Source organism: Erythranthe guttata, chromosome 12 (genome assembly GCF_056151865.1).
Source record: "Erythranthe guttata isolate IM_541 chromosome 12, IM_541, whole genome shotgun sequence".
Lineage (NCBI taxonomy): Eukaryota > Viridiplantae > Streptophyta > Magnoliopsida > Lamiales > Phrymaceae > Erythranthe > Erythranthe guttata.
Genome location: NC_142544.1, coordinates 8,895,001 through 8,910,250, shown reverse-complemented (window position 1 = coordinate 8,910,250; position 15,250 = coordinate 8,895,001). Strand labels below are relative to the sequence as shown.

Here is a 15,250-nt window from a genome sequence, read left to right as displayed (position 1 = left end):
TTTCGTCCAACACACGGACATGATTACTAGTAAGATTTTAACAAAAGGAAAAAAAGGAGGCATCATAAATGACCTTATAATGCATGCACCCAATCATGCGCACACAGACATCGAACCCGAAATCTCTCGCCACAAAAATGAGACGATGGGAGTGGTCACTCATAAATTCACACAGATTTCCATGTTTTAAACACCGATCAAGGGAGAATAATAACTTGCAACGTTCTTATAGAAAAAAAACAAAGATAAAATCCAAGTACCTCAACTGGATGGTAGTCGATAAATCACGAAACCAATGTGAATCTATCAAATGATTTGTTCAACAAGAACAAAAACTCATGCGCTGTAAGACTTTTTGATCCTATCCACTAAATAGGAGATGCTTCAACGATCCCGATAAGTAAAACTCATTTACAGCGAGTATGGTCCAGATAAGTAAACTCGGTTTAATAGTTTGCAGCTCTCTATGTGAAGAAGACGAGCACAAATAAAATGATAAACAAAGCTAGTAAGAACAAGATCATCATAAATTGACCCTTTGCACCTGCCTTCTTCATTACCATCGCAACCTTTTTCTGCACAAAACAAACCACATCAAATTGATCGATATGAGTCTCAACTTTGCAAATTCTTCGAGAATTTACAATTCTCGGGATCTCTCCTAGTCATAGAAACTACCCCTCTAACTTTACAAGTTATAAATATTTGATCGATATGAGTCTCAACTTTGCAAATTCTACCAACTGTATATTATTGAAACAGAATTTTCACACGTAATTTTTTGACAGATATCGACATTTCCGTAAACAATGAACAACACCTTAGTAAGCCGAAGCTGAAGAGTGGCCTTTGTACATTTAAACCTCTATAAATTAATACAGTCCGGACTAGCAAAATTCTATTAATTTAGTTGAATATTAAATTATCGAACTAATAATTTAGTCGATTTTTACCGAGTCGGAACCGGAAGAAACTATTATTAGCGAGGTTATTAATTTATCGAGGTTCTACTGTAATGAACCCTTTTCTATTTACCACCTTTAGGCTTTAATACGAAACATAATTCTCAGAAGGAATAATTTTCACCTGAACGAAATCTAGACGATTTGATGTGCTGTCCATTTCATTGCCCAAGTCATCCATGATTTTCTCCTGAAAAAATCACCACTCCACGAATTATATAATTTCCAAGAAAAAGACATGCGATTTATAATGATATGTGTTTAAAACGCTTACCTGAGCACGAAGCTCCTCGTGGATTGTGAGCCCAACGCCTCCTATTCTTTCGACACTTGCACTCAACTCATCTAGCTCTTCATCCTGTTGCCTGAATTAACACAACTCAAATCACAGCTCAAAATATGCACTCCTGCCTCCTTAACTTAATTCATCCAAAGAGTATTTTCTTTCTTCCTATTTAAAGTATAATAAATAAAACGAGAAGGGTATTACCGTCACATTCAGAAATAAATACCAAAGGCTGTCAGAAATATAATCCGAGGATCTAGCATTGCAATAATAGTCTAGGACCAGTGTAAAAACTTGAAACAAGAAAGTTCCACTACTCCGAAAAACAGTTCTACTTTTTGGTCTCGAATCACCCAATACAAGAAAGTTCCACCAAAAAGTATTTGAAGCAGGAAACGAGTCTTTTAAATCAGTAAGTCACACAAACATTAATTCCAAAAAATAATCTATCTGCCTTCACCAACTAAAAACTGACGTTACTCAACCTCGGATATAGTACGCATGATAATTCCCAATATTTTGTCTAGGGTAATGCTATTGTTAAGGTTATCCTACACGAACAACTTGTAAAAAATAGTTTAAGATGTTCAGGAATGGTTATTCACTTCTATACTCATAAGAAATGTTAAAAAGAAAAGGCAAGGTAAACCTTTAAATCTACTGCAAATCAAAATGCACAAGACACACGATTTAGGGTTGTTAAAAAAGTTTCAATTTCAAATAAAATAACGAAAAACCACCAACACAACCAGGAAAAGTAATAAATGATTATTTATTGCTGAAGGATTATTAACTTTTTAAGATAATAATGCTCCTCGCAAGATAGATTTTACACTTTCAATAAAAGTGCACGCGGTAATTTCCAATATTTTGTCTAGAGTATAGTGATTGTCAAAGTTATCGTACATAAACAATTTTTAAGAGTTAGTTTTTATACACGCGTTGCATAGAGTCCTATCACGATGAAAAAAGAGAGAAGAGTTTTCACATGGTCCACAGTTAATAATAGATCAGATGCTCAGTAATGGCAATTCACGTAAATACCCACGCATAAGAGATACTAGTTTACGGGAAAGAAAAAAAAAAGAGCAATGCGAACTTTTGAACAACTGCAAAATCAAGATACGCGAGACAACTGAAAAAATACAAGGATATACTGAGGAAAAGAAAATAAATGAAACAGGGTTTCGAAAAACAACGACAACAATATTACCTTATCAGAAGTAGTTGTCTGTCCGATTCAGATGATATGTAATCATCATTCTCTTGAGCAGCAGCGTACTGATTCGATTTATCAGTTTGATGTAGATTTGGCACTCTCATGAGTTCACGCCGCATTCCATTGACATTAGAGGTGCTTGTCCCATTCGACTCGTTTCCAATAACCGCTGTTTTCTTAACATTCTTCACCTATTGATCGAAAAATAAATTTCAGGTGGATGAAATAAAAATTAAGCATAACAAAAAATAAAAGGTGGTGGTGATACCTGATTACGAGCATTGCTAGTCCATCTTCTTCGTTTATCGAGCTCCGCTTGATCAATACCATACCAAGCAGGATCCCTCGCTGCAACATCAATTGTCTTGTCCAATTCATCCACCTTCCTATCAGCAAACGAATTTTCAGTACTACCGTGAGAAGTATGCATTTATTTATTTACCAAAAATTTCTTGAAATTTTCAATCCCGAAATTGTCACATTATATTACCCCGTTATTTAGTAAACCCAATTCATATATTTTAGCCCATCCATCCAAAGTCCAAGATAAATAACGAATGGTTGAATGATACTTTGATTATCTTTATTGAGAGAGACATTTCCACGAGAATTGATAAAAACTCGAAAAGGGGGGCAACTGTAGTTCGTAAGGAGTTTACTCGATTATATTTGCTTATGTAAGTAACTTTCAAGAGTTCATTTTTTTCTATTTCAATTGACGTCTAAAAATATTTGTTTGTTTAGTGCTATTTTCTGCGTACGGATAATTCTAAAAATAACTCGCCTAGATTTTAAGTCCACCCTGGTAAGAAATCCCGGCAAAGCCAACTCAGCATTTGCATTGTAGCTATTATCATCGGCAATGATGAAGTGACGCAGAAAGAAATACTTTCAAATATAATACGACCGATGCAAATAACTGAACATCGTCTAAAGAAAGAAAGATCGCATGTGCAAAAGTCGTACCTGCCATTCAACGGTCTCGCACCCAGAAAGAAGCTCCTTAGTGAGACGCAGTTGCTCTACACTCTCTAACGGCATTCGCTCCCATTGGTTGAATGTCGAGAGCAACTTATCAATCTAATGGGATCACGAATTAATATTTCAACCAATCAAGAAATAACATATGTCACAACCGAAAATACTAGCTGACCAGTAATTGGAAGAGCAGCAGTATTTTCAAGAAATTTCAATTAACTCTATTAGCACAAAAATTATATTTACTTTCCCATCTTTTTATTAAAAAAATGAAAAAAATAAAAAATCAATTTACAGCAGATCAATAAACTTAACATTCATTTAATCACATTAATACCTTCCAAAATCCAATTCCCCACATAAAATTAACAAGAAAAAAAACAGATGTAAGCATTCGAATTCAAATCGAACCAATAATCAGAAGATAAAGGGGAAACCTAACATTAAAATCAGGGGAATGATTTTTTCTATGAATCGTAATTTAATTTAATTGATCTACGGATGAGAAGTAGAAGAAAAAAAACACTTACAGAACCCTGAATCTCCTCTTTGACAATGTAAAAAGGGTCTTGAGCTGAAGACATAATTAAATTCTATGTCCAAATATATGACGATGCAGTATAGATATGCCGACACCTACAAAAACATCATTAAACTTCGAGATTTCATCCGAAACACAAACACTAAAAGAAAGAGAGAAAGATATATATATATATATATATATATATATATATATATATATATATATATATATCATATGTTTGTAGTAGTACCTAAGAGGAAAAATCAGTTGCGATTTGCGATGAATTTCGAAATCGATCGAATGAGCAGAGCGTATACTATCGATCCCAATTCTCAATCGATTAATGGATCTATGTAGGGTCCAGGGAGGGCTTATTTGCAAAATCTTTAAAAAAAAAAAAAAGGAGGGCTTATTTGCCAAATACCAATTGCTCCTCTTCATATCATCTTTAAATAAAGGGACGGCTAAAATAAATAGCGTTTATTTTTCACTTCAATACCATCATCGTAATAAATATATAATAAATAGGTAATGACATTAAGATCCTTAATAAAATCAATACTACACAAATTGATTTACATCAAGGGTAATAATGTTAGTACCTATTTATTTTTTATTTTTTATGTTGGTAGTATTGAAGTGAGAAAAAAATAGTATTTATTTTAGCCGCTCCCTAATATAAAAGAAGTGAACAATTTATCATAGGTCCTCATGTGGTAGATTTTATGTGTATGAATCCAACTAATAAATCTCTGCTTTTTTTTTCTTTAATTTATTGTTCCTATTGTGTCTGAAATACACTTTACAGTATATGGAAAAGAAAATCTTAAATTAAAAGCCCACTTTATAGAATATTTTAATTTTTGATCTTTATCCCAAAAGATCTGTAATCAACTCTTCCTGAAAATTCTCAAAATCCCAAAACCACTAGAATTTTCAATTTTCTCCCAAAAACCACCGCAATCTATTAGCGCTAAATTTATCCCAGAAATCGCAAACTCTAGCTATGAATTTATCCAATAAATCGTTTGTTGTTTGTGAACCCAAAATCGTTTGTTGTTTGCTTATCCAGAAATCAATTGTTTAGTTTTCGTTCGTTGTTTGGTGTTAAAGAGGACTGAATCTATGTTTTGATAGTGCAAAAGCGTAAAAAGGCTTGGTAATAATATTTTCGCATTCATTCCATATATTTTAGACGAAACCATAGTATGGGTTTTTTCTGTATTTTTTGTTTTTTATTATTGATGTTTTTGAGGTTTGCATGTTGAGTTATTGTGTTGAAACATCTTGTTTCTGGTAAATGAGTATGTAGATTATTATAGTATGTGGCGTAAGGAAGTACAACTAGTTGTTATGTAATTTGATTTATGCTTGTAATTACAGTTTGCACTTTGCGTTTCATCAATGTAATTAAAGTTGTTATTTGTTGTTTGCAATGGTTGCATTTGATTTGCTTGTGTTATGCATTTGTTTGCTATTAATTTGGTCTGCTTTTATTATAGCCTTCATATGGTGGACTTTGCACTTTGCAAGTGTTTGTACTGGCAGTTCTTGTTTGCACGTCCCATGTTCTTGTGTTATCCATGATATTGATGTTAGTTTTGTTATGCATTTTTCTGTAGTCCTCATAGTGTGGCATTTAAATTAGTTTTTTTTTTTTTCAGTTTCTACATGTTCGCAAGAAGTACTTGTTATATTTTTAGTTTGCACTTTGCAGTTATTATTTTGAACTTGCAGTTAGTGTTTGATGTTTGCAATGACAATTCTTATTTGTTGTTTCTATTATTGTCTGAATTTCAATTTTATGTTTGCAATTAGTAATTTTTTGTTGAAGTTTGTATTTTATTGTTTGCAATTGTTGTTCTAATTAATTTTCTTTTATTGTGCATTCAACAGCCACGTCCAAAAAAAGGAGCATGTCACAAAATTGTTGTTTAACATCATCCAAAAAAGGAACACATCACTATTTTTATGTCGTTGTTTTCTTGATGTTCTTATGGTGTACATGTTGTTGTTTTTTGTGTTATGCATTTTGTTGATGTTCATTTGGTATACATTTTATTGTAGTATGCACTATATTGAAGTTTGAATAATTTATATATTTTGCTAATTGTTTATTTTTTTTATTTTTTTATTAGTTGTTGCTGCTTGCATTTTCTTTTCTTTTTTCTTTGCATCTTGTTTGCTACAATTTTTTTTTTTTTTTTTTGCAATGTGGTTTTGGAAGTTGTATTTTATTGTTGCTTATTTATACTTAAAATTATTGTTGGCACATCTTACATTCTAAATTTGAAAATTGAAAGTATACTTCTTTTTCACTTAACATGATGTGTTGTATTTGTTTAATCAAGTCAGCATCTTCGAAAAGGAAAGTCAAGTGATGCCGCTCAAATGTCGATCAAGCAACCAAGAGTTTTTGAGCCCGTAATGGTAGAGAATGCCAAGGGTCACTGTCACGTGTGTCGAGGTAGTCGAAGGGATTGGTCCTCTTGTTAATGTACAAAACTAGTTGAAAAATACTAGGTGACATGCCGGGGTTGGCCCGACGATTGTCCTCGGATGCTCAAGTCAGAAAATTATCACAATATAAGCACATAATATTAATTTATTGCCTATGTAGTGCGTACCGCATTATATGAGTTGAATCACATATTTATAGATGAAAGAATATAGAAACTTCTAGTAGAAATATGATGTGGCACAAGAAACATATGGTTTCTTCCCCATAAGCTTTTAAAAGGTTTTAATTAAGAGCCTGTGTGTTGGGCTTTTCATTTTAATGAGCCTCTTGAGCCTTTTGGGTTAAAGGCCAACTAGGCACATCGATAAGCCCCCACTCCTGGATGAGCCACGAGCCCGCGGGACTGTCTCAGAGTAATATAGAAATAGTTGTCTGCCTCAAGAAGCCAAGATGTTGTAGGGCGGCGACGGTCAGGCGCTGAAATTATTGGAGGAAGTTGTGACATTACGACGGCCTGAGCCGCGAGCCCCCCAGGCAAAATACGGCTGTTGAATTTCCCGGGTTGAAGTACTTAGAAAATTTGTAACATTTTTTACCAGTCGATGATGTTTGTTGGGTGAGCCGAGCGAAGAATGCGTTGAATTGTTGAATTAATGCTGTAGTAGGGTGGCAAAGAAACATTCCGATAGATTGAGGGTTATTGACGGTAGTGTAGAAAATTTGGAGTTCATCGGCGCAAATTTTATAAAATTCGGAGTTGCTGGCGAAAAGTTATGCACAAAACAATGTATTGGCTCGAAATTAGAGGAGGGGGAGATCCCAGACAACATGGGCATGAGAAATGTGACCTCGGTACAACATGGCATGATGTCACATGTGTGTGTTGGGTTGCTGAACGAGTCAACTCGTTCCGCTGGGTTGACTCGTGTGGAAGAGGCGAACGGGTGAGGACGCAGGGTGCGGGATTCAAGGAGCCTGTTTGGAGGAAAAACACCGGTGGCTGAGCGATACTCTTTTTCCCTGAGTCGTGGAGCTCCACAATTGGCGGGGTGATGTGGAAATGATTGGAATCCGTAGGATCGCTTCTCATTAGAATAGGCTCTTCAAAGTCAGTTGTGCCTTTAGCATTGATATACGGAGCTACAACGTTCGTAGATGATTCGCATGCCTACACGCAAGTGCACGTATCGAACAAGTAATATAGAGTATTATGATTCTATTATTCATCATGATTAAATTGTTGTATTCCTACGCAATTCAATCAAGAACTAAGCATTAGCACAAATCTTAGTATTGGCTACCTAAGAGAATAACTATATTTCTATAATAACGCAACAAAGGTTCTTCTACCACGATTCTAATTGTTAAGCCGGTCTTTCGGTTCTTGCATTAAACAATAACAATAAAGCACATAAAGTGATCAAGTTCATGCACTTAATAAATCAAGTAGAAAAAATAATCGAATATTAATACTTGCATAAAATCATAGAGTTGGCTTCACAAACCCCACATAGGTTCGAATAAAATCATAGAAACTAAAGAGTTTATAGCTACTCGTAATTCTTATGATAAACAAAATAACATTCATAAAACAAATAAGAAAAACTATGCTTGAGTCTTCGTCATTGTTCTTTGCCTATTGTGGTGTAAAATTTCATGTTTATGGTGTAGAGACGTGTTGCTTATATAAGTTTTTCTTGATAAGGAAGTAGTGGAAACCTAATAGAATTCAATTTCCGTCACTTTGCCCCACCAGGATATGTTCTCCGACTTTGACCATATTAGAATCCGAACGTTGAAAAGTTGCATCCTTGCAAATATCTTTCCAATGCCGCTAAAATCAAGTTATTTGAAGTTCGTATGAAAGAGAAATGCTTGAAATTGTGGACACTGCCAAAGCTGTTGCGAGATTTCTTATTCCAATTTGATTTATTTCCTTATTTGGTACATTTTCCTTTCTTTTGATCATTTTCATTCATGGTTACCTAATTCTCGTTTTTCACCTATAAAACACAAAATCTATCTATTAAAGCACAAATATAATTAATTCTAAACAAAAGATCCACGTAAAGTAAATGTATTGAATGTAAATTCTACACTCAACACACCCCCAAACTTGAACTTTTGCTTGTCCTCAAACAAAATATATCAACTTGTAAAGCAACAACATCAATAAATAAATGCATCTTCCTCATATTGATCAACTTAACTTTTTCAGAACTTGCAATTATTATAACTATTCTAAACAAGCTCACAATTCAAAGACACTTAGTCACTTACCATTACCAAAATCACAAATCATGCAATCGCTTCAAACTTCCAATATTAGTAAACTAAAAATAAATAAAATTTATACTTACATAATAATATTCAACTCAAAAAACTCACCAAATTTTAATTCATGACTCACCAAATTGGAAAGAAGACACTATAGAAAGATAATATTTTTTGACTTTTTAAATGTTATAAATTATTCAAATATAATTTATTCAAATTTTATTCGGATAACCAAAATGTTCAAAAAAATAAAATAAATAAATAACTATATTTTTCAAATTACTCAAATACACTGAATTTTTATAAATTATTCAAATGTATATTTAAATTGCAAATTTACATGACTATTTAAATTACAAATTTACATAACTATTCAAATTAAAATTTTAAATAATATAATACAAAAAAAAAAAAACATTCAAAAAACAACTTTTCTCGAAAAATTAAAATTATAAATAAGATAATATTTTTAGACTTTTTAAAATATTAAATGCATGAAAGAATATGTGTATATCACAATGTTTGGATGAGTGTGCAAATATTAAATAATATATATTAAATAAGAAAAAACTTAAACACATACCAAAATACAAAATGCCAATTAAGTAAATGACCAATATACATCACCAATTGAGTGCCAACTGAGCAATTGGAGCAAATGTCATAATTAGTTTAATACATGTCATTCTTTGAGACTATAAATCCTCTTTTCTTATAATAATATATAGATAATACATTATTGACAAAATTCCATTTTAAAATATTTTTTAGAATAATAGGAAGTTCAACTTGGAAAAAAACAATCGTCAAAAGCAATAATCTAAAGACTATGTTTGGTAAGCTTTTGCGCTTCTATTTTATATTTATTTTGGAGAAAGATATTTTCGGAGAAGAACTTAAAAATAAAATAAAGTTTGTTTGTGTGTGAGAAGAAACAATTTGTATTGTAGCAAGTTAGATCATGTCTAAATGTTGTTGGAAAAATGTATTTGGAAGAACAATTTGAAGGATAATGTGATTTAAGTTTGTATTTCAGTGAACACAATTTTCACTGTAGCAGTCAAATCGTATTTGTTAAAGAGAGAAACATTTTAATTTATTTTGGGAAAAGTTTTTTAAAATGTTTCACGAAGATAATTATTTTTTGGGATAAACATGAAAAGAATAATATATAATAGATAATAATGTAGACCCTCTTTTTAGAATAATACTAGCATTTTTTCCCCGTGCAATGCATGTGATATTATTTCAAGAGTAAAAAAAAATTAATTTAATACATAATAAGAAAATATAGTACACGAACATAATAAAATTTAATAATGTAGTATTATTCATATTTTATATAACATTAGTTTGTTTAAATTTTTATAATCCAAATATATAGATTTAGATTTAACAAATCGAATTTCTATCTTTTTTATCTCTTAATATTTGAGATATATTGATAAAAAATAAGAGATTGATAATTGTTGAAAATTAGTAGAGAAAAAATATTAAAAATAAATAATTAAAGAAATACCATTAGGGTTTTTTACGGTTACCCAACGTTATTTGTTAGAGAGAGAAACATTTTAATTTATTTTGGGAAAAGTTTTTTAAAATGTTTCACGAAGATAATTATTTTTTGGGATAAACATGAAAAGAATAATATATAATAGATAATAATGTAGACCCTCTTTTTAGAATAATACTAGCATTTTTTCCCCGTGCAATGCATGTGATATTATTTCAAGAGTAAAAAAAAATTAATTTAATACATAATAAGAAAATATAGTACACGAACATAATAAAATTTAATAATGTAGTATTATTCATATTTTATATAACATTAGTTTGTTTAAATTTTTATAATCCAAATATATAGATTTAGATTTAACAAATCGAATTTCTATCTTTTTTATCTCTTAAGATTTGAGATATATTGATGAAAAATAAGAGATTGATAATTGTTGAAAATTAGTAGAGAAAAAATATTAAAAATAAATAATTAAAGAAATACCATTAGGGTTTTTTACGGTTACCCAACGTTTCTTTCTTTTATATATAAGATATCTTATTAATAAAAAGTAAGGTTGCTCCTGCTAAACCATAAGAATTTTTTTTCTCGCTCATTTGATAGTTATAATTTTCATTTATTTATTTTTATTATTTATTTTCATTTAATATCTTATTAATAAAAGTAAGGTTGCTCCTGCTAAACCCTAGAAAATTTTTCCCGCTCATTTGATATTTATAATTTTTATTTATTTATTTAATTATTTATTTTTATTATTTAATTTTATTTAATATAATCAATGTTAATAAATCCACTACGTATCCAGATTTTTTTATCCCAAATCCACGTATCTTATTAATAAAAGTAACGTTGCTCCTGCTCAACCCTATGGAATTTTTTCTGCTAATTTGATTGTTATAAATTATAATTGTCATTTACTTAATTAATTAATTTTATTAGTTTATTATATTTATTATAATCAATTTTAATAAATCTGTTAAGTATCTAGACTTTTATGGCCCCAAATCTATGTATCTTTTCTCACTAAAATTGTCATTTTACTTAATATTAATTTGATGAAAAAAATATTTAATTCTTTAGATAAACATTTGGTTTTTATCTTATTAATAAAAGTGATATTTTCCTACTAAAATTGTCATTTTTTTTAATATTAATTTGATGGGAAAATGATTTAATTGTTTAGAAAAACATTTGGATCTTATCTTATTAATAAAGGTAAAGTTGCTCTCTTATTAATATAGGTAAGGTTGCTCTTGCTAAATCCTATGAAATTTTTCCTCATCATTTGATAGTTATAAATTATAATTGTTATTTATTTAATTAATTAATTTTATTGTTTTACTATATTTAATATAATCAAGTTTAATAAATCCATTAAATATCCAAACTTTTTCGCCCCAAATTTACGTATCTTTTTCCACCAAAATTGTCATTTTTACTTAATATTAATTTGAAGAAATAATCATTTAATCGTTTAGAAAAATATTTGGTTCTTATCTTAATAAAAGTAAAGATGCTCATGATAAACTCTTGAGATTTAATGGCATCATTGATATACAGTAAATTTACTGAGGCCTGTTATGGGGGATAAAGAAGAAGATCCGTCAAACTTCAACATTAACTGAGATAAGATAAATATACAACCATATTACATCAAAAATATAAAGTTAAATTGATAAATATGGAATAAAAAAAGGTTTATGGATAGGGGATTATCATCAATATATATAGCAAAATATCAAAATGAATTGAAAATTCAATTTTGTCGTTTAAATTGAACTTTACTTTGTATTAATTTTAGTTCAATCCCGTGCATCGCACGGGCAAAAAATCTAGTAAATAATATAGTAGGGCTTATTTTATATACTCCCCTAGGTGCTTAATAAATTAGAGATAAACCCAAGGATAGGCATACCCCCTGAAAAGGCGAAAGTATCATAATGACCTTATATGTAATTTTCGGTTAAATTGCATTCAACAGTTATGGCATGCATTTAGCATTTTCACTGATTTATTTATTTAATTTAATTTTTGTTTTTTTTAAATATCTATTTGTTTAATTTATTATTTTTTTATTTATGTAATTTTTTATAATTTTTTTAATTTGTTTTATAATTTTTTTAAAAAATCGATATGTTTATTCTACTGAAAATAACTACATGTAACTGTAATAAACTATAGTCATTCGTAGTTATGTTCTTTCTTTTTATCCCAAATTTTTAGTTGACCAATTATGTACACACACGAATATTGACTTATATAAAAGAAATTCATAAATCCCAACAATACAAAATTACAATTTTAATATTTATATTATAAATCCCATCATAACCAACAAATACAAATCGAAAATACACAAATATATGCATATGTAACTAATGTAACTATATGTAACTTGTAATGTATAATAATGTACACTAATGCATACAATCTGTAGAACATTGTAACTAGAAGCAGATGTAACTTCAATCAAATTTGTTGACACCTTAAAGGAGAGGATCAATGACTTTCACTAAGTTGAAATTGCAAAATCAATACACGAATATATATATATATATTAGTGCAAATGAACAAATGAATAAACATCAAAACACTAAAAAATCAACAAACACTGAAAGATCGAGAGAGAGAGTAGCTGCGAAATGCTACGAATTTTAGACCAAACCGTCAATGACTCTTCACCCCAAGCACCTCCTACCAAAACCCTAGCCGTCTCCAACCACCCAATGTTCCGCACTCGCAATGAAAATAAAAATTGAAACAAATCTGGCAATAAAAAATTGAACAAGACTACCATAAAACAATAGATATCTATAGAGGAATCCAACGGTGGGTAGCCCGTCAAATTCCGACAGTCGGAACACATATTACTCCTCCGGCAAGACCCATTGTTGTTGAAATACGCACCGACAGTAAGACAATTGCAGAAACAGATCGAGTGCTCCAAACTGAATGAAACCACCACCTAAAAAAAGATCTCGACGAGAGGAATCCAATATGAGTTAAATCGTCGAATTCCGACCACCGGAGAGAGAGTTATGACTCCGAGAAGCAACATCGCTGATAGGAGATCTATGGGGGCGGGATTTGAACTTGAGAGTGAGAGAAAGGAAGAGAAAAACAGTTATGGGTTGGCTAGAGTTTAAAACTGATTTTAAAAGGGCAATTTAGGTACTTCAAGGTGGGCTAGGGGAGAGTGTCAAATTAAATTCAAAATTGAGGGGGTTTGGACCAAGGTGTAATCCCCTAAGTGATTAGTTATATATATTTTCCATACGTGGGGTCCCTAAAATAATCCCAATATAATATTGACGAAATTCCAATTCAAAATATTTTTAAGAAAGGAGAAATTTGCTAGACACCCTTAATTCTGGACTTATATGGGTGGATATCCTAGTTGCTAGATGAATATAGACATAGGTCATTTGATCCAAAAGAATAATATAATTACAATAAAATAATTAGTATATGGACATAAACACACTCAATCAATAAGAAAACGAATCTCATATATCACTCATCTCTTTCCACTATGATGCTTCTCTCACCCTATATTTAATCCCTCACCTTTCTCCCTCTATATCTCATTTTTAATGAAGAAATATTATAGAGGAGGAGAAAAAGAAGATATTTTTAGATTATGAGATAATTTCTAGGTGAAAGAATTAAAGATAACAACAAACAACGCCTCCCCCTCCCAATTTAATTATTTTTTTCCCAGCCAAAATTACTGTGCCTTCCGTATGTAGATACTTCCCATCGTTTGTTGTTAGCTATTTTCGTTTGCAAATTGGTTTGATTTCGTTTGTTGTTTGAAAAATTACTTTTGGTGTTGAGATTCGATTCATCTGGTTACAATTTGCAAGGTATGTCTTAATTAAATTTTACAAGCACCTTGTTTAATGTTTTTGTTATTTGCTACGTGTTCCATAAACAATTCTTTTGTTGTTATTTTTTTCAGTTTGCTATTTACATTTGACGAAGTCGTAGGTAGTTTATTGCTTGCAATTCAATAATGCAAGTTCTACTGAGTTCTTTTTTTTCAGTTTGCTGGTTATATTTGGCGAAGCCATAGATAGTTTTTTATTTGCAATTCAATAATGCAAATTCTGAATTTTTTTCTCCTGTTTGTTGTTTGAATGTGGCGAAATCATATGTATTTTGTTGTTTGCAATTCAATAATATAAATTCTATTTATCAGTTTGCTATTTGCAGTTCATGGAGTCATAGGCGTCGTAGTTCACGGAGACCTAGGCGGCGGTGGCGTTTTAAGAGTATGAGTTTGTAAATTACAGAGTCTATTTTTTTAGAAATTACTTTATTTTTTTTATTAAAACATGGAAATTTTGACTTGGATCTATAGGCATAAATTATAATATAGATGGACCTATAGCAAATTGTCCCTTTAGAATAATAGGAAGTTCAGCATGAAAACACAATCGTCAAAAGCAATAATCTTGTGTTTAGATTTAATTCTTTTTTACGCCAATATCTTTATATATAAAAGAAAGGTTTTGCCCCGAAACCCTAAAAACAGTTTTTCTAAAAAATATTGGGGATGTTTGGTTATGCTTCCAATGAGAATTTGTAGTTTTCAAAATTTCTCATGGAAAAAGTAGATTATTGGTTTTTGTGTAGAAAATGAGAATATGTATGGATGAAGGGATATTTTTAGTTTGAGTAGGTGTAGAAATGGGAATATGTTTGGTTGTGGCGAATTTTCTCAACGAAAGTACGTGCAAACGTAGAATACAATGATTGAGGATGATGATAGTGATGATGATGATGATTATGATGATGATGATGATGATGATAGTGATGATGATGATGATTATGATGATGAAGATGATGATGATGATGATGATGATGATTATTAATATTATTATTATTATTATTATTATTATTATTATTATTATTATTATTATTATTATTATTATTATTATTATTATTATTATTATTATTATTATTATTATTATTATTATTATTATTATTATTATTATTATTATTATTATTATTATTATTATTATT

General features: G+C 30.4%; 1 protein-coding gene across 1 annotated transcript; it reads right to left on the bottom strand.

Annotated features, from left to right (window-relative positions):
- Positions 1–246: 246 nt before the first annotated feature.
- LOC105965812 (syntaxin-61) lies at positions 247–4,386 on the bottom strand. The gene is made up of 8 exons (XM_012990367.2): positions 4,219–4,386; positions 3,976–4,081; positions 3,434–3,547; positions 2,736–2,849; positions 2,462–2,658; positions 1,237–1,327; positions 1,087–1,152; positions 247–575 (listed from the first exon to the last, which is right to left on the bottom strand). The coding sequence occupies exons 2-8, from the start codon at positions 4,027–4,029 to the stop codon at positions 465–467; spliced, it is 747 nt and encodes a 248-aa protein (XP_012845821.2). The 5' UTR covers positions 4,030–4,081; positions 4,219–4,386; the 3' UTR covers positions 247–464.
- Between the last annotated feature and the right edge of the window lie 10,864 nt (positions 4,387–15,250).

Excerpts from the sequence above, each read along its gene's own strand:
- LOC105965812 (XM_012990367.2), bottom strand. The coding sequence starts at position 4,029 with ATGTCTTCAGCTCAAGACCCTTTTTACATTGTCAAAGAGGAGATTCAG. Across the intron at positions 2,659-2,735 it reads CTAGCAATGCTCGTAATCAG|GTGAAGAATGTTAAGAAAAC; the intron begins GTATCACCACCA and ends TTCGATCAATAG. Across the intron at positions 1,153-1,236 it reads ACGAGGAGCTTCGTGCTCAG|GAGAAAATCATGGATGACTT; the intron begins GTAAGCGTTTTA and ends TGATTTTTTCAG.